The sequence below is a fragment of the Thunnus thynnus genome, chromosome 19 (genome assembly GCF_963924715.1).
Source record: "Thunnus thynnus chromosome 19, fThuThy2.1, whole genome shotgun sequence".
Lineage (NCBI taxonomy): Eukaryota > Metazoa > Chordata > Actinopteri > Scombriformes > Scombridae > Thunnus > Thunnus thynnus.
In genome coordinates, this window is record NC_089535.1 from 16,305,322 (window position 1) to 16,328,620 (window position 23,299).

General features: G+C 40.0%; 2 protein-coding genes across 2 annotated transcripts; one reads left to right on the forward strand and one right to left on the reverse strand.

Annotated features, from left to right (window-relative positions):
* Positions 1 to 44: 44 nt before the first annotated feature.
* On the forward strand, positions 45 to 16,748 carry LOC137170740 (bone morphogenetic protein 1-like). Its single transcript, XM_067574297.1, has 20 exons — positions 45 to 458; positions 5,392 to 5,502; positions 5,615 to 5,764; positions 5,896 to 6,013; positions 6,866 to 7,044; positions 7,174 to 7,279; positions 8,280 to 8,404; positions 8,620 to 8,735; positions 9,455 to 9,557; positions 9,697 to 9,813; positions 9,993 to 10,138; positions 10,459 to 10,654; positions 10,763 to 10,888; positions 11,883 to 12,043; positions 12,157 to 12,337; positions 13,290 to 13,415; positions 14,543 to 14,670; positions 14,766 to 14,979; positions 15,172 to 15,422; positions 15,514 to 16,748. The coding sequence occupies exons 1-20, from the start codon at positions 308 to 310 to the stop codon at positions 15,646 to 15,648; spliced, it is 2,940 nt and encodes a 979-aa protein (XP_067430398.1). The 5' UTR covers positions 45 to 307; the 3' UTR covers positions 15,649 to 16,748.
* A 105-nt stretch (positions 16,749 to 16,853) lies between these two features.
* trim69 (tripartite motif containing 69) lies at positions 16,854 to 22,063 on the reverse strand. The gene is made up of 6 exons (XM_067574296.1): positions 21,020 to 22,063; positions 20,407 to 20,502; positions 19,763 to 19,996; positions 19,068 to 19,090; positions 18,859 to 18,974; positions 16,854 to 18,717 (listed from the first exon to the last, which is right to left on the reverse strand). The coding sequence occupies exons 1-6, from the start codon at positions 21,653 to 21,655 to the stop codon at positions 18,173 to 18,175; spliced, it is 1,650 nt and encodes a 549-aa protein (XP_067430397.1). The 5' UTR covers positions 21,656 to 22,063; the 3' UTR covers positions 16,854 to 18,172.
* Between the last annotated feature and the right edge of the window lie 1,236 nt (positions 22,064 to 23,299).

Here is a 23,299-nt window from a genome sequence, read left to right on the forward strand (position 1 = left end):
GAAAGAAAGAACGAAAGATTAAATGAGGCTTAACTGCTTACACATCACATTAATGTTCATAAGCCATATGTGTGCAGCAGGTGAAGTTCCTCTCTGACTTCAGATGCATGGATGTGTGTGTTTTGCAGTGAGCTGTGTGAGCTCTGCTCTCGGTCCTGTATGTCAGCGAATCACTGCAGCAGAATGGAGACGTGAGAAAACAGCGCCGTGTTTCTAAAATCACACCGCCGCTGTCGAGGAACTTTTTGAGCTCTTTTCTCTTCCCCCTAACAATTCCCAGCGCCCATTAACTCGTATTCCTGCTTAGATGTTTTACCAAAAAATAATGGCAGTCGCTCCAACATTTTTGTTCCTGCTGTGCGGTCTGCGCGTCTCTCTGGCAGTTGATTGGGAGTTTATGGACACAAATTTTACCTACCTCGTTGATGCAATCGACTACAAGGATCCCTGTAAAGCTGGTAAAGTGGATTTCATCTCCTCTGCGAATGTGTTCATCTTTTGCATTTCTTGCTATGTGTGTAAGCCTTTTGGTCAATACTCATAAAGCCTTCAGGCACTAATTACAGTGGACTAGGCAGATATATAGGCTACAAGTTAAATGCAGATCTCAATGATGTAGCCTGCATGTGAGGGCTGTGGCAATTAAGGATGAAACATGTGCAAATATCAATATTTAAATGCAAAAGAGCTAAAAAAAAAAAAAAAAAAAAAGAAGTAAGTGCTCCATAATCTTGTAATTTATTGGTGCAGGTCATTGTTATGTCATTTGATTAAAATATTAAAATGACCTCATTTCAACCCACTATCTAATGTATAAACCAATAATACAAAACAGCCAAACAATAACAATGAAATTTAATTGTAATTAGATGAATCATTTTTTTGTTCAGCTGAAATCAAGAACATAACTTACCTGAAGTCACTTTTCAAAGGCTGGTGAGGTGATTCCTCGACACAGCAGACAGTACAGTTATCATTGATACATGCAGTTTAGATTAATATAGAGCAGCTCCAGTCTTAATAGACAGATGATATGATGTACTACAGAGAGCACCTGAACAGTCTCTGTGTCTGTACATTAATACTTTCATAGTCGAACCTATACTTTCTTCATATGTTACTGTATTTGATGGAAATATTTGGATCTTTTGTATTTACTCGCTTTTTTCCTGCCATATGTTAGCTAATCTGTTTCACCTTGTTTTACTTGTAAAGTATATTGTGGCCTTGGTAAAGACAAATCACCTTCAGTCAACTGATCTCAAGCTAAAGGGATCATACGCATTTTTAAAGGGAGTCAAGTTTGACATGTTTTTTTTTTGTGATCAAATTATTATTTTTTATTGTTTTTCAGTAGAGGTTAGATTGAATATAACAGCAAATCTACTAACTACTGGACATATATTATTCTAATATACACATAGAAAAATGATACTCTTGTTAATCCATGTACAATATGACATTCATTAACTGTCCGACAAGGGCTCTTCTTTGCTCCTCCAGTCTTTAAAGTTTCCCCTTCTTCCCTTCCCCGACCCTGGATTGCACATGGGTAAGGCAAAGAAGAAAAATCAAAAGAAAGATCAGTTATAAGTGCCATAAAATACCACAGAAAAAACATATTAGACCATATAGCGATGATGGTATAAACATTTGTATTCAGTCAAACATTATTTCCCAATCTGTGCTAGATTAATTTATCTTTCTCCAGTACCTTGGACAAGGTATCTCCCTTCGCACCGTTGGTCCGAGCTATAGAGAGTTCCAGAGAGATGATGTCTAATAATGAGAGAATCCATCTGGGAAATCTGAAGTTTATGGGGAGGCTTCCACCTCAATACTAACAACTTTTTAGCAGCTGTCAAACCTAAAAGTAGAAATATTTTAAGATTTGGTAACATTAATTAATGAGTCATCATTTAGAAGTTTGACATGTTTAAATGATCTACTTTACATTAGCAAAACACACTGTATTGATAATAGATATGCAGATACACTGGACACTGATGATGATGTTTATATCATGCATTATGAATTAAAAGTTAAATCTGAATTTATTGTCATGAAGCCGCCGGACTGTCTCTGATTGTGTAAATCAATCTGACATGCCTTTTGTAATGAGCCTTCTCGACTGTTCAAGAAAATGCAACAATTTTTTTTCTCCGTCATCTTATATGCCAAACAATTACTTTGGTTATTGGGGGGCCTCCAGCTGGTCGGGGTCCCTTTTCACTTGTGACTTCTGCAACTTCCAAAACACACCACTCTTCTCCGAGGCAGTTGCCTGGAGACTAGAGGTCATTGAGGCCGTGCCAGAGCCGTCCTCGGCTGGACGCCGGTGAAATCCCTCTGGCTTCGGGGCATGGGGTGCACACCGCAGGGGTGACAGTCATTTACAGTCACCATTTGCATGAGTGAATTCACTTCAAAGGCTGACACAGGGCCCGCTACGTCTTTTCATTTAGACTTTCAGGCTTTCAATGGTTGTTACATCACACGGCTAAATGAGGTATTTAATGGGAAAGACTCTGGTGAGCTGTTCTGCTTGACTTATGCAGGATGTATGGTAGAAATACAGGAGAAAACATGGATCTAGTGTGTGTGTGATGTTCATTATATGTGTCAGAAAAGATGTTTTGAAGCCTGGATTTGAGTTCACCACTCAGTGTCATGTATTTGTCAGTTACTGGAGCCAGAAAATCCTAATATTGGCATCAGGATGAAGCCTGGGTGTCATTCAAGTAGACACACTTCATCAAATACCTCTTCATACAAATAGTATTTCAACAAACATTTCACCATGCTGGTTTCTATTTAACCTCCTAAAGTTAATACTGGATGTGAGCTCAGTTTCCATGACAAGAATTAAATCTGTAAAACATGTGCAGAAAATCAATTTAATCTGGTAGATATTTGTCAAACATATTAAGAGACTATGGGTGTTTTTGAATTATTGCAGGCCTTTCTGCCATCTTGGCAGGTGTCTATTGTGGTTGATTCAATGTCACTTGATTCAGTGCTGCAACAGGTGGTCATCAGAGTGTGTTTTTACTCTCTAAATCCCAGTGACCCACAATAAATGAAACTGGGTACACCGCACTGCACCGTCACACCACTTTAAGCTATGAGACAATCATCCTTCCTTCTTGTTTGTTTTCTTTCTGTTGTGATTACTGATGATTGCTCTTCTTTTTCCCAATCCTCAGAAAGTGAGGTTGAAAAATAAACTATTTTCATCCTGATTGATTTGCCATATTGAGAACAGAGGTTGTCTCACTACCTCTGCCTGTTTTTCAATCTCAACACCACCAGTTTCCATCTCTCACTCTCTGCACTACACTGTTGATAAACACATCAAGTCATTATTTATCACACCACATGTGACAACAGTTTCAAAAATGTGAGTAATAACAATGATCGGAAGGACAATGATGATTATAAAATTCTGAAGAATTGTTATTGTTACTTTAATGTCTTCCATCTGTGGCACAGATCCACCTTTTCTCTCTTTTAGCTTTCTATGCTGCTGTAGAAATGGTGAAGCATAAGTTTGGGAACTCCATGCTGCTGAACACACACACACACACACACACACACACACACACACACACACACACATACACACACACACACACACACACACAAAACAAACACACTGTATTAATAGAGTGTGCAGTGGATAATTACAATCCAGCTGGTTGATCACAAGAGACTAATTTCAGAGAACACATTTTCTCCTGATGATTAGACAGGTAGAGAAATATGTTTAGTCCATGTTATAACGCTGTTAAATAATGCACTACTTCACCTTATCAGGCACATAAAGGTCTTTGCTCTATATGTACAGGACTTCACCCCCAAGTTAATCAGTTGCTGAACATTTAAGAGCAAGTTGTTGCAGGAAATATGTCACCGAAACACTGCGCTTAAGGGAATTTGAGAGTTTCACTGTATCTATTAATTAAATATACATGTGGATAATAGTGTGTCCCTGTTTATTGACCAAGGCTACCATAGTAAAACAGAGTTGTATAAATTTGGACTTAATTGAAAATGAAGCCTGGTAAAGAAAGGGGACATGCTGTGCAGACATCATCGACTGTATAGGCCATTCATAAAAAAGCTTCTATAACAATAGTGCCGCCATTGTGGGCACAAAATGCTGATTTGTATGTTGCTGTTGTAAGTAGCTCTTCAGCAACATCGCACAGTCCAGCACAGTGTGATCACAGTCCTGTAAAATATTCAGTGCACATCTTCATTCTTTAAAATGACACAGTAGCTGGACAGACAGCCCTCCAATATGTACCAGTTTGTGTGCAGTACCAGTTTGTGTGCAGTGTCTGTTTGCTGATCAAACAGACACATGGAGTCCTGTTCGGGCCTCTTTTCAGGACAGAGGTATTCACTTAAAGACACAGTAAATCCTACAGTGAGTTTTAGCTTCTGTCTGCAGGCGACGTTTTACTGAAAGTTTAAAAATTTATAGAAATTGTTGTATGGAGCAATTCATTTCACTCACTGTTCGAACAACATGGTAGGGTAGTACAGACTGTAGAGCCCCTTTAGGCAAAATTGTGATATTGGGCTATATAAGTAAAATTTATTTGACTGTATATAGTTAGCTAGTGAGTGTAAGCTAGTGAGCTAATAGTGGGAGTTTGGTGATTGGCTACATGATTTTTAGAATTATATTTTATCAAAATTTAGTTTCCTATTTTCAGATTAGGTTTTCTACTTTCAAACCACTTAGCTTCTTTTTCAGAAATGTCACATTCTTGGAGCATTTCAACCTGTCATAACTTGGCCGTTTGGCAGCAGCAGAAACAATCTGAAAACACAACACTGACTTATTATCATCATATTGTTGGTATGATGATCTTACAGAGATACAAGCAGCATTATCATTCATTTAGAGTCATTTCTGGTGACCTGGCCAATGTACTTGAAGTCCAATAGTCACCCTCCTTTTATCTCCGGTTTTGGTCTCCACCATCTCCTGAGGGAAATATCTGTCTCTTTAGCTGCTAAATGCTCCACTATGATCACCAGCTGGCTGCTAACTGTGTCTGCTTGCCATTTGGTGCTGGGCAGGTATGTGAGAGTGACCCAAAACAGTAAAGTTGTGGGTTGAAAAACCAAAAACGTTAGCTGAAAGAAGCTATAAAGCTCCGTATAGTTGAGGGGAACTGCAGACGTGGGTAATAATTCTCACTACAAGCGAACCATTTCACAAACAAGTATTCATGTGAACCATAGTTAATAGAAAAAGTTGCCCACACTACAGTCTTGTATGTATAAATGTGTTGATAGCAGAGTTTATTGTTTCAACATTTTAACATACAGCTTTATAAAGTAACAGTCTATCTGTGTGTATTCTGTCTTCCCCAGCTGCATTTTTGGGAGATATTGCCCTGGATGAAGATGACCTTCTCTTGTTTAAAGAGGTCCACAACACTGAAGGTGCACGACACACCGTCCAGACCAACCAAACAGACTCAGGTATCAAAGGAGAAATTATTTTACTCATATATAAATAATTCTGACTGACTTTTTAGGCTATTTGAACTCTTTTGAGATCCAAGTGAAAAGATTTCCGATGCACTTGTTACAGTTAACAGTTCCACCTCCAATGAGAGTGTCAGAAGTAAGAGAGCTGCAGACAGACACACACTCCATCGTTGGAGGAGGGCGGCTACCTCCAGACCTGAGCGAGTTTGGCCGGACGGCATCATACCATACATGATCAGTGGGAATTTCAGTGGTGAGTTATGAGTAAACACAACCATTTTTCATCTGTTCTTACAAGAAATTTGTGTCATATAAACAGCCAGACATTGCCATGTCTTCTGGCATCCTGAGGCTGTCAGACTCTAATCCAGAGTTTCCTTCCAGGCAGTCAGCGAGCCATTTTCCGTCAGGCGATGCGTCACTGGGAACGGCACACTTGTGTAACGTTCACTGAGAGGACAACTGAAGAAAGCTACATTGTTTTCACCTACAGACCTTGTGGGTGAGTTGAGTGCTTATTAACCAATTTTAAAAAAGTTATTTTGTTTGTTTGCAGGTTATATATTTATTGATTCATGAAAAGATTTGTAAATAAATGATGTTTCAGCCTATAAGACAGAGGAACACAAGAGCCCAGATTTTTTTTTACTACAAATCCAATATATTAAACGCTGTTCTAGGGATCCATTGGTTTTCCATTCATTTTCATACGATGTGAAAGTCAATTAGCAGACTCTATAAGCTTGTGTGAGCTGTTTAATCCATCACAACACACATCAAGTCTGCATTCATTTTTGTCCAAGTAACAGTATAATCATGAGATAATGCAGGGCAGACTTTTTATATGAATCTGTGCTTAAAAACGCAGCAATAATCAATATTTTTATAATAAACAAGGGATCAAATGACATGTATATGTGAAAGATGTCACTTGTTGTTATGAAAACACACAAATTATCAGCATTTTATTGTCTTTCAGCTCATTGTTTTGGTTTTTTGGCCCACAACCTTTCTGTTTTGATTCACTCTCACTACTCTTATCAGCATCATTTCCATCAGCAGGCAACTATTTTTAGCAAACAATCTCTAAAAACTGCTTGTACGCTACCTGCCCAGCACTGAATGGCCGATTAGCTGGTGAACATAGTGAAGCATTTAGCAGCTAAAGACCTAAAGTACATATCCAAAACCGTATACTAATACCTGCATTTGAAAAATGAGAAGTATAGATGCTTTATTAATGAGAAATAAAACTTGCACACACACTGGTACAGTCTTTTTCACATTGTGTAGAGAATCAGTGTTTGTTTTAGGTACTCCACAATGTGGACCTGAACAGTGTCACACCTTGCAGGTGTTGTTCCTACGTGGGGAGGAGAGGTGGCGGCCCTCAGGCCATCTCTATAGGAAAGAACTGTGACAAGTTTGGCATTGTGGTACATGAACTCGGCCATGTAATTGGCTTCTGGCATGAACACACGCGTCCGGACCGTGACGAGCATGTAAGCATCATCAGAGACAACATCCAACAAGGTACTGCATGTGTGGCTTGGTGAAATGCATGGTAGACATGAATAAGTGTGAATGTATGTGTGTTGTGCTCACTGACCGTCCAGATGTTTCTTCTTGCATTTAGTCCAATGACTGTGTGTGTATCAATAGGACAGGAGTATAACTTCCTGAAGATGGAGCCGGGTGAGGTTGACTCACTTGGGGAGGTATACGACTTTGGCAGCATCATGCATTACGCAAGGAATACATTTTCCAGGTTGGCATGTGAAGCTTTGTAATGCTTTACACAATTTTCTTTTCTTAAGTTAGTTTTATTTCCCAGGTGTGAGTTTCCTGAGTTTTCTGGCTTACTTTTGGTCACATTAACAGAGCTGCATTCACTTACCTGAGAGCTGTACCATTAAAGGTCATTAAACAGCTCCACTGGGGCTATTGGGTTATTGGGTAAATGCCTTTCTCAAGAGCCTAATTGTTGAGCATTGTTGATGTTGTAGTGACATGGTTGGTGTGCACCAACCTGCTTCTTTACCCAGACCACCACCATGACTACCTTGCTTCTGAGACATCCTTAGTACAATCCATCTTTGTGTAATACATAAACAGCCCTGCTGCCACACTGACCTGGTGTTTGTCCTTTTATTTGGCTCTGCTAAACAAGCTCTAAAGGAAACCTCGGGGGATTTGGTCCTTTATTGTCACAGAAATGGTCTCACACCAGTCTCCTTTTCATTGCTGTCTCGTGCATGTTGTTGCCCTGTTGCCTTTCTCTGTGCTTTGGTTTTTTACCTCCATAACCGCTTTGCTGGTCTGGGTCATGGAGGCATGCCAAGCTAAATAAAGGCCTGGCAGTTCAGGCTTTTTGAACTGCCAAGGCCTTTGGGCTGGAGTGGCCTTTTTTCTCTGGCATTCAGGAGCGGGCTCCACTGAGCCGGCTGGCACCGGCGAAAAGCCCCATTCAGAGCGCTCTGTTTACACATGCCTGTCATTCACGGGTGCATCACCATGGGAACTGTGCAAGAGTGAGCTCCAAACCCAGCGAGAGATTATCAGAATCAATAAAGTATCAAGGTGTTGAGCAGGAGTCGGATCTGAAAGAATCCGTCATTCTGTGAGAACTTTTGGGAACCAAATTTTCCTGCACATGTATGCAGTTAGATGTTATTTCTCATCAGCCTTTTTGTGCTCTTATTGATTTTTGGATCGTTAGATGTTCTCTAAGCAATGAATTGCTCAGGTTTGTGATTTTTCTGACACAGAGGCGTCTTCTTAGACACAATCTTGCCACGTTATGATGTCAATGGAGCCCGGCCACCAATCGGACAGAGGACCAGGCTAAGCAAAGGGGACATTTCGCAAGCCCGCAAACTCTACAAATGCACAAGTAAGATGCATTTGATGTGTAGACAATATAATCGCCTCATAATAAATCCAAAAATATGACATCAGACTTTAATTTTAGTTAGGCATTGCAGATTTTGACTAGATATAACTTGTGACAATCAAAACCTTGTCCGTTTTTCAGTTTGGGACTTGTTATTGTGATGTTATTTCTCTTAATCACAGTATAATTGTGTTGATGTCATGTGGTTATGACAGAGTGTGGGGACAGCCTGCAGGAGAGTACCGGAAACTTCTCTTCCCCTGGTTTCCCCAACGGCTACTCAGCATACGCTCACTGTGTGTGGAGGATCTCTGTCACTCCTGGAGAGAAGGTGAGCAATGACAAATAAGTGGATGCATTAATTCAATAAGTACCAGACAGTCAAGTTACTAATTTGATTAATGCTCTTATTTACTCATTCATAATACATTTTTAATAAATAAATTGTCCTAATCCCATATATGGTCATTAAAATGAGAAATTAAACAACCAGTCCAATCGGTCCAACGCAGAATCTCTTAAATTGTTACTAATTCTGCAATTATTGTGACAAACATATCTGTCATATGAAAGGACATATGATGTGCAGATGAAAATTATTATCAAGGTCAATGTGACAATTTATCATGATATACTGTAGATATTTATCATGTTGTGCAGCTTTAACATCAATCAGAGGGTGAATGAATCTTCCTAAGATTTATATCATCAGTATAGTCCAATCATCATATAACTGTAACTCAGCAGCTTTACATAGAAACAACACTGTTACCTCAATTATGAAGACATTTCAATCAGACAGTTTCTTGGTTTGAAAGTCTCTTAAAGTTTCCCGTCACTTAAATAGAATTGTCAAAAATCAGTACATGGATAGCTCTTTGTCAGTTAAAAAATGTCAAACAAAAAGAGGAGAACACTGTGTTGTTGTCATTTGTGTTTGATTAATTAAGTTTATTTGATCAACTCTTGTGAATCTCGTGAATCTAGCTAGCTGTTAAATCTTGATATCAGATGTTTCTTGTAACCACTCACCCTCCATCTGTCTCTTAGATTGTTCTGAATTTTACCTCCATGGACCTCTTCAGGAGTCATTTGTGCTGGTATGACCATGTGGAGGTCCGAGATGGATACTGGAGAAAAGCTCCTTTGAAAGGTCTTTAACTTTAACTTAACCACGAGAATCATCCAAAAACCTGTCATCATATATGACAAACAGATGTGATACTCAGTACTGAGCACTGTGAAGTACTTACTGACAGACGGTGTCATTATTTTCTCATGTACTACAACAGGCCGTTTTTGTGGAGACATACTTCCAGATCCGATCATCTCAACTGACAGTCGACTGTGGATTGAATTCAGAAGCAGCAGCAGCTGGGTGGGCAAAGGATTTTCAGCGGTCTACGAAGGTACAACATAGACAATGTCATAATTTTACTTTACATTTGCTACATTCTCATTTGAATCGTCAGCTGTTGCAATAAGTTTTACATTTGTTTCCACATGGTAAGCTGAAGGTAGAAGTGTAGAAAGCCCGTCTCTGGATTAAACAAATTGCCATTAATCTCACTTCTCACCTCCTGTGAAGCCATCTGTGGGGGAGAGGTGAAGCGGGACAGCGGCCAGATCCAATCCCCCAATTATCCTGATGACTACCAGTCCAACAAAGTGTGTGTGTGGAAAATCACAGTAGCAGAAGGTTTCGACGTTGGCCTCTCATTTCAGTCGTTTGAGGTAAAATCCCCTTAGTTGCTATTAATTACATTGTATGGAAAGATGAAAACAAACAGCAATGAATGGTGGTTAAAGTTGAATGTAGGTGGATTACTGAGGTATGAACATATTTAATTTGTAAAATATACTTGCTGCAGAAACAAATTTTGTTAAGGTCACCCAGAGAAGTAAAGTAAGAAGTAAAACACTGTTACCATTTCAAAAAGAAAGCAGTAGAGTAGATTTGCCTTGTTCTTTTAGAAAATGGAAGGCAAGAGAGAGAACATCTGATCTGCTGTAGAGTCTCTTCGCAAACTTCACTGTCCTTGTTTTGACTGTAGACTGAGAGACACGACAGCTGCGCCTATGACTACGTGGAAGTGAGGGATGGCAGTTCGGAGAGCAGCCCGCTGCTCGGCCGTTTCTGTGGCTATGACAAACCAGACGACATGAAAAGCAGCTCCAACCAGCTCTGGCTGAAGTTTGTATCTGATGGATCGGTCAACAAAGCTGGGTTTGCAGCCAACTTCTTTAAAGGTTAGAAGGTCATTTCCAGCAGTGAAAATGACTTTTGGTTTGCACATGTGGCAGGTGATGTTTTTGTCTGGCACATAAAACAAATTTGTGTGATTTCTCATTTGCTAGAGATGGACGAGTGCTCCAGACCTGACAACGGTCACTGTGAGCAGCGATGTCTGAACACGCTGGGCAGCTACAGATGTGCCTGTGACCCTGGATATGAGCTGGCAGCGGACAGACGCAGCTGTGAGAGTGAGTGTAGAGCACGACTCATCACGCTATCTTAAATCTGCCATTAGACTGCCACAACATCAAAAGGTCTGCAAGCTAGTTCAGCACATTCTACATTCATCTAATAATCTATTCCACATAAGGTGGCTGAAATAATACAAACATAATATAAAACACTGTGCATGGACACTGCTTCTCTGGGATAAAGTGAGAAAAGCAACTGAAAGACCCACTGAGAACTGTAACCCAATGAGGAGGCCATGCAGGGTCGCAAACTGTAGTTGACATTTGTTCCCAGTTGAGTACATTCATCCTCAGGCCCATTCAGCGGCTGAACCCGGCCGGTCAACAGGCTCAAGAGTAGCTGATTTAAGTTCCTGTCTACAACCAAAAAAAACTTCTGTCAGACAGGCCTGAGGGCAGCAGCTGGAAAGCATCAACTTTGAAAACAAAGTCAAAAAGTATTTTTGTCATCAGATAGATAGATGAAAACTGGAAGTTATATATGGTATTTTATCTGTTGCATGAATCCACTAGTACACGTGTTTATAAGGAACACACCAGTGTTGAGATGTAGCATTTTACTCTTTGACCACAAGAGAGCAGTGCTTCCTTGCTGTAACATCACTGTGAGTCTTTGACAGTCTGTTAGGTCACTGATTTGATTAAGACAGAATAAACAGGAATTGCATTTCTCTTCCATGCAATTTGATGCATTCCCTGATTTTTTGAAATTTTACTTGTTTGATTTTTTACCATTACTGAGTAATTCCAGTACCACAATATCCTCTTATGGCAGTTGGTTATTACTTGTTTATTAAGTAGTTATTTCTTGTCATTTACTAATTAATTAATAGCCTGAAAATTAAAAAGCTTACTTTTTCTGCATATAAAGGAGTCATGAGTAGGTTTAAGAATTAACAAAGTCACAAATTGGTAATTTTTGAATTTGTAAAGTGTTTTTCCCTCACACTTCTACTGTACCACTAAAATCTGTGCTTTCTCCCACCAGCAGCTGCCTGCGGTGGCTTCATCACCAAGCTGAATGGCTCCCTCACCACCCCTGGGTGGCCCAAAGAATACCCACCCAACAAAAACTGTGTGTGGCAGCTGGTGGCACCCATTCAGTACCGCATCACCCTGGTGTTCGATGTGTTCGAGACTGAAGGCAACGATGTAAGTTACCTGCAGAGGCTTTATCAGATAACCTACAGATGACATGACAGTTTCACTGGCCAGTTCTTCTTTGTCCTTGATAGTGAGTAAAATTTTCTAGTGTTTACCATCAGGTGTGTAAGTATGATTATGTGGAGGTGCGCAGTGGGTTGAGCTCAGACTCAAAGCTTCATGGGAAGTTCTGTGGAGCAGAGAAACCTGAGGTCATCACTTCCCAGCACAACAACATGAGGATTGAGTTCAAGTCTGACAACACTGTCTCCAAGAGGGGCTTCAAGGCTCATTTCTTTTCTGGTAAGTCATGATGTATTGAGGAAGGAACTATTTCAGAAGTATTACGTAATGCACACTTATGTTTAGATCTGATACCATCACCCAACACTGAAGAACAATGCAGGCAACTGTCTTCAGTTTCTGCCACCAGAATGAGGGCAGTGCAGCTTGTTTGAGGCTTAGATTTTTACATATTTACATTCATATTCATAATCACCTGCACATTTTGCACTATTCACAATTATTCCTTTTTTTAACTGCCTCATCTGATGGTTGCCATTTTTTCCAAATTAATATTTCAAAGAATATTTCATTGCAGAACATTTGCCATTTAGCAGAATGATTCGAAAAGTCAGACCACAGATAGCCGTAGAATTAATTATGTTTCTTGTCCAATATATTTCCTGCAGGCTTTCTCCTTTGTAATTAAAACATTGGTGATAACTCCTCTACAAATCCACATGGGAGCCTCTCATTTACTGCTTCAATTAACAGTGAAAGTTTGTGATTAGACAGCTCCCTTCTTTATTTTGTATTTATTGATTGGTTGACAGTATGGCACCACACTCAGTTGCTCAATTTTTCACTTCATTTTGGCCTTTCATCCACACTGAACCAGCCCTTTTTTAAACTCTTAAAATTGTTATTTTCTAAAACAGCTTCCAGAATGGATGCATTTGAAAAACACTCATTCATGGTGGTGTGTTTTCAAAAATACTAACATAAGGCATACCCAGGAAATGATTTGCTGCGATATGGTCCAGAACTGTGGATCTTCAGACTTGAATATAATTGAACACAGAATGTAATACTCCCACATTCTTCCTCCTTGAAGAATACAGAAAGCCTTTGTGCTTACCCTCACTGCAGCTGGGCCTAAAAAAAATGTGCAAGTTTTCTGCAGCTTATTGTATCACATTCGCATGTTTGTGAAAAGGAATTTTGAGTTTAATTTCTTTAAACGTCTCTACAGATATAGACGAGTGCTCTAAAGAAAACGGAGGTTGCCAACATGAATGTGTGAACACCTTCGGAAGCTACAGCTGTCAGTGCCGCAGCGGCTTCATGTTGCACGATAATAAACATGACTGCAAGGAAGGTACAGTATGCATCACTGTTGTCCTCTCATCTGTTTGATTTAAAAGGTCAGTTCATCCACATTGCAAAAAACCTCAACATATTCTCACTTCTTTCTAGTGGTATCTAGTCTGAGATTTCTATCTCAATACAACGGAGGTGAATGGAAGTTTGTTGGTGGATTATTGCTGGAAATTTAGCATTTCTAGCAGAAATGTAAAGCATAGAGTTGAAATGGTGAGGTTATGGAACCGCCTTATGTAGTTGCCAGGGGAAAGACTGACCAAAAAGATATTTAACTGAGATTGAGCACACGAGAAGAAGCTTAGAAACTACATTCAAATCAAAGACGATTATCATACAGAGCCATATATAAAGCTAAATGTACAGAGAAGGCAAAGGTCCCTGTGTGCTCAGTTAAGAACTAGTACTTAGTACTAGGAGAGACATTTATGTCTTTTTTGTGATCTTGATGTTGTCAAGGATGAATTTCATTTTGTATTTTATTGCCCTTTGTACAATGACTTGAGGAACTGTTTGTTTGAAAAGATCCAATTGAAAAGCCCTGATTTGTTTTAGGTGTCCGATGCTGATATGTTGAGTTGGCTTTTTAATATGGAGATTTTTTGTTCTAGCAAGATTTATAGGAGAAGCTTGGCAGCTAAGACAGAGAACATTATATCCATTATAACAGGACACTTCTTCCATGTAAACTAAATGTACCGAAATGCTTTCTTTCTGAATTTGTGGAATTGTACATTATGATCTGTCATGTGGCCATTCTGGTTATTATTGTCTAATGTCTTGTAAGCCCATATGGGCTGGGCGCTAGAAAGGAAGTAAATAAAAAACTTTTGGGTGTTTTGCTTTCTAATTTTGGTGAACCTACCCTCTAACAATGGGCCAAAGGATGTCCTATTTACCTATTACCTATTTAATAATTACTTTTAAATTCACACATGGAAAATCCCATGTATCTTTGAGTGTGGAAAGCTTTTGTTAGCGTTCATTTTGCCGTTCCTTGATGAATGTCTATCGAGAGGAAAAAGGCCCCAGAGGGGATTTGTGTTGAAGAAGAGGAAATGATGTGACCACTCAGTGATGCAGCTTTCATTGTATTGTTGTAAGCACTTATTTTACTTCTTTCAGCGGGCTGCGATCATGTGGTGAACAGTGTATCAGGCACAATCAGCAGCCCCAACTGGCCCGATAAATACCCCAGCAAGAAGGCCTGCACCTGGTCTATGTCCACGACCCCGGGCCATCGAATTAAGCTTGTATGTCGTGACCCAAAATTAAAGCTCTGACAAGCAGTTAAAATTTTGCATTCTGGATTCATATCTCATTCAATTTCTCCATAAATGATTCTCAGGTTTTCACTGAGATCGAAATGGAGGCTCATCTGGAGTGTGCCTACGACCATCTGGAGATCTACGACGGACGAGACACCCGTGCCCCGAGTCTGGGACGTTTCTGTGGCACCAAGAAGCCTTCTCCTGTCATGTCCAGTGGCAACAAAATGTTCTTACGTTTTTTCTCTGACAACTCAGTGCAAAAGAGAGGCTTTGAGGCTTCGTACAGAGCAGGTGGGCAAAGCAGCCATAAAGCTATTTTCTACCCCCAAAAAAGAATAATACTTTTGTGAAAGAATAGAACACCAAAAATGTGTCATTACAACTCAGGGTTTGTTTTCTGTTGTGCTTAAAAAGCTACATTCTTCCCTCAGTTTTACGAGTTCCTCTTTTTGACCCTCTAATTTTGTGGTTGTGAATTCCCAGAATGCGGAGGAAGCCTTAAAGCCGAGGTCAAGACAAAAGATCTGTACTCTCATGCTCAGTTTGGAGATAACAACTACCCCGGAGGCTCCGACTGTCTGTGGGTAGTGTCTGCTGAGAAAGGTTACGGAGTGGAGATCATCTTCCAAGTGTTTGAAATTGAGGAGGAGGCAGATTGTGGGTATGATTACGTGGAGCTGTATGACGGCGCTGACATCAAGTCTCCAAGGCTGGGGCGATATTGTGGATCTGGGGTAAGGCTAAAAATATTGCTCTTATGTAGTAAACACTGCTTGAAAACAACTATTCTTCCAATTTTGTTTGTATCTTTTTCTTTTTTCTCAGGCTCCAGAGGAGATTTACTCAGCTGGGGACGCCATAGTTTTAAAATTTCACTCGGATGACAGCATCAGTAAAAAAGGTTTTCATGTGCGCTACACAAGCACAAAGTTCCAGGACACATTACATGCAAGCAAGTGACTCTTGAAACTTACCCCAAAACCTAAATAGAGACTTCACCCCTAACATTTGGTCAGTCACACCCATTTCCAACGAGGAGTGAATGCATGGATTGATACCACAAACACCAACCCACATACTTTACGTTCACATCTGTTAGAAAAGAGTGAAGCCATGCAGAGAAATTACATCTTTACCCTTCCTCAGTTTGTAGCTATATAGGATGAAAGGCAAGGACTAGATTGAATTGATTATTTTGAGTACCGCCTGTAACAAGCTGATTACGTCATAGCAATGTGTGAAGATATAAAATGTATATATTGTGAATATAGTTTGCATTGTTTTTTTTAATCATGACATCCACTGTGTCACTTTTTACTGTCTGAGGTTGAAAGTTCGATCACTTATAATGAATGTAATGCACTTTGTTGTATTATATTTCTTGACAAATGCACAATGTTTATGAGTATGGAAGACAGAAAAAATCTAATTTGTTGAAAACTCAGTTTGTCAAATCAGACTTGGTCTGTTATTTAATATTTTTTGAGGCCTGCCCTTGCTTTACTTCAGTTGTAGTGCACTAACATTCCCCCAAACTGTGTTTTTTAGCAACAATATTGTCCTTCTTGCAACACTTTTTTTCTGATTGGTGTTTCTGTGCATCATATTCTCTTGCAACAGCAGCACACAATGATAATGGAAGAAATTACCACCACGTTTTTTGATATATCCAGTATGTTGCCTTTACACCTCAGATGACATGATAATCAGTAAAGTTTTATTCTATACTGACCTTAAAGGATATCGCTGGTGATTTTTTATATTTTTCTTATTGTCAACAATGCCAAACCAACAATGAATTGTGTGTGTATGCAAAGCCTGATATATCTTGTACCTCTGTGCCGTAGACCTCCGTTGTTACGATTACGGTAGAGAGTACTGTAAATGTAATGTAATGTTTTTGTGACGAAGGAACACGTCACCCAGTGCAATGGTGTAGCTTATTGGCATGTTTTTAATAGTTTTTAGACAACAACTGAGGTCTACAGCACAGACAAATAAGACATATCAGACTTTGAAGACACACACGATACTTGTGAATAGAATCAGTTCATTGTCGGTTTGGCTCTGCACGTGAGATTTGCTGATAATAAGAAAAATATCGAAAATCGCCAGCCATATACTTTATCTTACTAGAGTGATGTAAAGTGTACTCCAGGGTGTGTCAGTGCACCGTGACATCATTGTGGGGTGTAGCTACAGGTACAACAGAGCACAGTTCTTACTACACTCATCAGTAATGCTGGTCAGAAGAAAAACTTTTCAACCTGGTATTAAACGGGCCCTGTGGAGATTTCTTGGAAACAAACAAAGTTATGTTTACATTCAGTGTTACTCACCAAAATGCATTGAAACCAGACAAACGTGTTGAATGCATTTCCTTCCTCATAAAACATTTGTATTTTGAATATTTTTAAATTATGCATTACATTACATTACATCCATGTCTGCTAACTTACAGTCCTCTTCATTGCCTTTGTTGGTGCATTACTATGTGTCTTTGTGCGTTACCACCACCAACTGTCAATTAGTGAAATAGCATGGAACCAATGTGTGCACTTGTACAATACAAAACACTGCTCTATATTACTACTGGAGGTAAAAAAAAACTCCACAGGGTACCTTAAGTCATCGTTTAAGTTACTCTTAAACGATGACAAATAGCACTTCAGCCTCTACTGTTTGTAATCAAATAACGGGGATGTTCTATTTATTTTTATGCTTGAAGGATCACACAGAAAACGATTTTCACAAGGTACTTTTATTAAAATGTTACCCATTTAACTCTGTGTGATATTGGGTGCCTCTTCACATGCATCAGCCTTTGGATCACCAGGGTAAATAAATGGTACATTCAGTGCATCTAGCACCGCAAGTTCAAAATAGATATACAAAGTTTAAAAAATTTGTGCACATAAAAAAGACTCTTAAACCCAAGTAGCTTTTTCATGTCTTATTATCTTTTCTGCTACCAACTCCAATCAGAAGTTTTATATTTCCCAATGTCCCTAAATGCACCAAACACATCATTCATGATATGACACCATTATTTACAATATTTACATTTTTTTCCAACATCAACCAATCACAGTATTGAGTGATTAAGTTGTTATATTGAATGTATTGTATGCACAAGAAAGATAACATAATTAACTAAAATAGCACATGACGTTCATATCACAACCACCAGTTAACCAGACATTTCACATTCTTCACTGAAGCACAGCTTCTCTGACATGGAATGTGCGGCTGTAGATCCAGTCTACAGACTGAGCAGTGTGTTACAAAAAATGCTCCTAAGCTACATGTATTTATATTTGACAGATAATTCTATTATCAACGGTACACTGAAGTTGAAAGTATAAATGTTTTGGGTTTTTTTTTAAATGCATATTTACTTCATGCTAGTTTGGTAACTTTGTTAACTTTTTACCAAAAATGTGACACTTTATCTCCCTTTTCAGTTGTATGTCTTCACAGTTAGCTAAATCTTTGGTAAGAAAACTTTGAGTGGCTCATTTTCATGCACTTTATCCAGGAAGCCCAAGTTGAAGTAAGGGTACAGTGTCTCAGTGAAGTTCTCCCTAAAAGTGTACAGGTGTGTCATGCTCTCAGCATTGTAAAAGGACACCAGGCCCCTCTTGTAGTCCAGGTACACTCCGATCCTGGCCAGTGGCTCCTCCAGAGACAGCACAGTTGGAGGAGATGTACCAGCCATGTACTGTATCCCATAAGAGAGGGAGAGAGTCCAGAAGCCGTTGGCTGGGAGGGCTTTGATGACTCCCTTTCTGGGCACCGACTCGCGGGCCACCCCCACAGTCCAGACTGTGCTGCTGTAGACTTCAATCTCCCAGTAGTGGCGTCCGTGGGTGAAGCCCTGGCTCCCAAGCAGCGACAGGGCAGCGTTGAACCTGTAGGGGTTGTCCTGAACGGTGTGGTTAAAGGTCTGGTAGCGGACACAGGTGAGGGAGGAAGTCAAGCTCAGCCAAGGGTTGGCTGTGCTGGAGTTAAATGTGATGGCTGCTGGAACTAAAAGAGGAAAAACATCAAATGACAGAAGATTTAAACAATTATTTGTATAATGTAGATGACAATGTTGGTTTCTGTGTAATTCAGTGCTTGTAGTTCACATTTGTGTAGGAAGATGGGGCCAAAGTGTCATTAAAGTACCTGGGTAAATACTTCCTTTCATGGATTTCCACACTCTGTACTGCAGGGGCCCTGCAAACCGACCTTCGCACAGACTGGGTGGTGTAAAAGCAGGCTTCTCAAACTTCAGCGATGGCCTGCCAACATAAACAAAGTCAAAACAATAAAGAGAGAGAAAATTCATCCATGATAAAAAAACAGAAAATTAGTTCAACTTTTCCCACACTCACCTCTGGAGCAAAACTTTGATGCTCTGAAATCAGATGCAGGAATAAACACAGGAAAGAGAAACAGAGACTGGTGATTAGTTTTGTTGTATCTGAAAGAAGAGAAAGCTTTTTTCCACATTACATCAATGTCTGAGCTCACGCTATCCCACCCTGTGGGATCTCCCTGTGGCCTGGGGAAAGTCCCAAAGTCGTGGTAAGAGTATGGCTCTGTGCCTGAACTAAACTCCTTATCCTCCAGATCGAGTGAGATCACTGGCCTACATCCTGTCTGTGCTCACTGCGAGTGAAAGTCTTTTGTCATTAGAAAGTAGTGACAGATTTTTAGAAATTCTTCAAACTTTACTCTTGAAACACATGCAAACTGACATGATCAGCATGTTAACAGCCTTTAAAATGATGTACAAACTTAAGCCAAAACGGTCACACCCTGCTCAGTTAACCCTTGAATGTTGATGTTACTGCCTATTTAAAATTTTGGCACAGATGTGTATATGTATAAAACTGACTTTCACCCCAAATTATTAGCTCTTCTGGTTTCAACGTGGTATAAATAGTTTTGGAAAGAAATCAATTTGAAATCGAGAGTTCAGCATTTCTCGACTTAATGATCTCCAGCGCTGGCTCATCATCATGCTGTTTATAACTTCCAGATGGATTGCATTCATCCATCGTGTATGAAGTTCATACAAGCTTACCCGGAGCAGGGTGAACGAGTCCTGCTCTTTCAGCTTGTCCTCTATCTCATGGACGGCTCTCTGCAGACGGGAGATCTCCACACACAGCAGGGCCTTGTGCTCGTCCAGGCGGATCAGTTCCCTCCGCTCCTCAGTCTTCAGCTTCACCTGCAGTAGCTTCTCCTCCTGGTAAAGAAACTGGTGCAGGTCGCTGAACTGGGCCTCAATGCGCTGCTTCAGGTCAGCGGTGTGCTCCTAAGTGGGTGGAAGATGATGGACGCTGTCACTGGGAGCAGTCACTTACCTTTACATTACAGTGTTTGCATATAGGTAGTCAAAACATCGAACTCATGCCACATCACTCTAATTAGACACTTTTAATATAACTTTGCAAGTAATGCAAGTGCTTTTATAATAATTTTACTTTAATATTCAAACTAAACAAACAAAAGGTGATAAGGTACAAAGCTATGTTGCACTGTTTTCAAATCAGATATTTTGTAGAAATAAATGAATAAAGCAAGAATAAAATCTGATTTTAAGACATTAAATGGGTCAAACTGAACATTTATGATGTTTCAGGAAATGCATTAGTGACTGTAATATGTGCATTAAGATATACAGTATATACCCCAAAATCTTGTTTTGGAAGTGTTTCCTCTCACCTTAAGCTTCTTGACTTCATCCTCAGCTTCCCTGTCATACTGCAGCGCTGTGTTGAGCTCAGCTTTGAGGGAATCCATGGAGCTGTTCAGAGACGCCTGGTCAGACAAAGAAACAACATCACTGCATGCTGACTTGCTTCTCGCTTTAAACTCACCGTCACTTCAACTTTTATTAGTTGTTGTAGGGGCAAAATGAACATAGACACAGACAAAATCCCCGCATAAAAAATACAGTAGTTATTAGCACTGGTGTTTCCTTTCAGCCAAATGCCCATATATAGAAAACAAAAGCACAACAACAACTAGTGACAAACAATAGCAAACCGAAGCAAGCACTTTAAACACTAGCAAGTTCATAATGTATTTTTTGAAACACTATCAAAACAAATGTTTAGAGAGGAAAATCTATTTTTCTCTGAACTTTCACCTACTGTCTAGTGTCTGGAGAGGATGTAGCAAATGTTGTCATCACACTTTCCCAGTGTAAAAGAGATGAGACACTTACTAATTATCATGATGCACACATTAGTGTATCACTAACTGTCTCAGAAATTACCTTTAACAGATACATTTTTAAAAAGAAAACGAGAAATGTATCTTAAAGTTAACTCACCCTGTACTTCTGCTCGGCTTCCTGGACACACACCATGGTGTGATTTCTGTGCTCCTGAGAGAGACCACACACCAAACACACCAGCTCCTGATCTTCCTCACAGTAAAGTTTCAGCTCTTCTCTGTGTCTGCTGCAGCGTGGGACCGGAGCGGGAGCCTTCTCTGCCACCCCAACATCTGGAAGACAGGCTCCACTCCCGCTCTCCTCCAGCCCCTGACAGTAGCTCTCCACGATGTTGGCAACAATGCGGTTGGGCCTATAACTCTGCCCAGGGTACACCTTCCTGCACTGAGGGCAGGAGCCTGAGCCTCCCTGCGCGTGGCCACGGGGACCGGACCAGTAACCCTCAATGCACCCCTGGCAGAAGGTGTGATCACAGGGCAAAGATACCGGCTGCTTGAAAAGATCCAAGCAGATGGAGCAGGTCAGATCTCTGCTGATTCTGTGTGCTGAGCTTTTGGTTACTTGTCCAGCTATAGGAGGCTGTCGCAGCTTCTCCATCGCTGTTTGCACAGCAAAGTCTCCTTCCTTTGGTTTCCAATTCTTCTTGTCTGGCTTTATCCCTTGGTTTAGTTTTTCCAAGTTCTGCAAATAGACTGACTGGATTTTCTTGACTTCTTTCTGATTCTTGCTCATTCCTTTGCCTTGATAGTTTTCCTTTGTTCTGACTGTACAGCTGGACCTCTACGTCCTTCCTCTCCTGCAGAGTGTGGCAGCTCTCTTTGGCCTCCAGTCTTCCTGTTGACTGTGGGGAAATGAGGGGGTGGTGCGGAGGCAGCCTCAGCCTTTCACATCCTCAGCAGATAGTGAGGGAATCTCAGTGGGCCCCCCTCTTCCCTCCAGACTGACGTCACATCTTAGCCAGGAAACCGAGGCAGAGCGTGGATATTCTTTCCTTGGCGTGTTTGTTTAGTGAAGTCTGGGGCAGTAACTGCAAGAAAGTCCTGCTCCACTAAACTCTTAATCTGCTGTAGAGTAATGACAGAAAAATGTAAATCCACTCTATGTGACTTTGTGAGTGTGTGCGAGCATGAGTGTGTTTGAGACACAGAGTGAGAGCAAACAAGAATTCTGTGAGCAGTAACAGATTTCCTGCTTCTTTTTATGGCTATGCTCTCTGCCAACTAAGCAATCATTGTCATTGAAGGGTAAACAAGATCATTAAGAGATTTACACAATGAAAGAAAACGTCCAACAGGAACAAAGCTCCACCATGGAGAAATACAGATTGCAGGCATCCTGTGAATTGACTTTTCCCTGTTTAGTTATTATAACAGATATTTACAGCTTGTTCCCTGAGGGCTGGAACATCTGTGCAGTAAACTACACAGTAAAAACTAGCAGTGAAATCCACAGTATATTACTGTGTGTCTACACAGTTAATTAATCTGGATATTTTTAAAGTATAGTACTGTGTATTAGGCCTAAAAACAGTAATCGAGATGATACTGTAGAAATCACAGTAATCAACACATTACTATAAAAAATCACAGTAAACATTATGCTACTGTAGAAAATGCAGTACTATTTATTCTACTGCAGTAGCCATTATGTTACTGTAGAAAATCACAGTAACCATTATATTACTGTACTTAAGGTACTAATGTGAAGATTATTTGTAATACTTTCAAATAAAACCCTCAAGTTCATGGTGCAGATTAAATAATTTAAACATTAGTTTGATTTTTTTTTCATATGAATTTGAATACTTCAAGATGGCCTTGTTTCTTCAAGCTTCTGCAGGCTGTTACTTTCAGGTTTTAAATTTGTCTCATGTTTATCAGGTCATGACAGGCTATCTGTGAAGTCATGAGCTGATTGGTTGAGCCAAAGAAATGCATCACGTTAGCTCACATTTTAATAGCTAAACTGAGTCAGTCTAGGCACCAAAGTATTTCATTGAAGCCAGTTTGGGACTGGACAGCTTTACTCTACCTTTAAGGATTTTCTTTTTAAGAGTGCTGATGTTCTTGTCTGTTTTTGTTCAGTGTAAAGTTGTCAGACGGTATCACAGATGGATAATGTGGTATTTCTCAACATCAGCTTGCTAACTTCACCAGTTAACATTTGACCACAGACTACTCTGAAAATAAGGATGCAACAAACTCGGAATATTCATAAATCTGCACTAGAAGATAGGGAAGACCACAACTCCCCAAGAGCTTGAAACACATCTGTTCAACAGATATTTCTTTGTAGTGTGGGCAGTGTACTTCTTGCAGCATGATGAGGTGTAACTAATCTGTTGATAGTCATATTGACATCATACCAGCAACATTA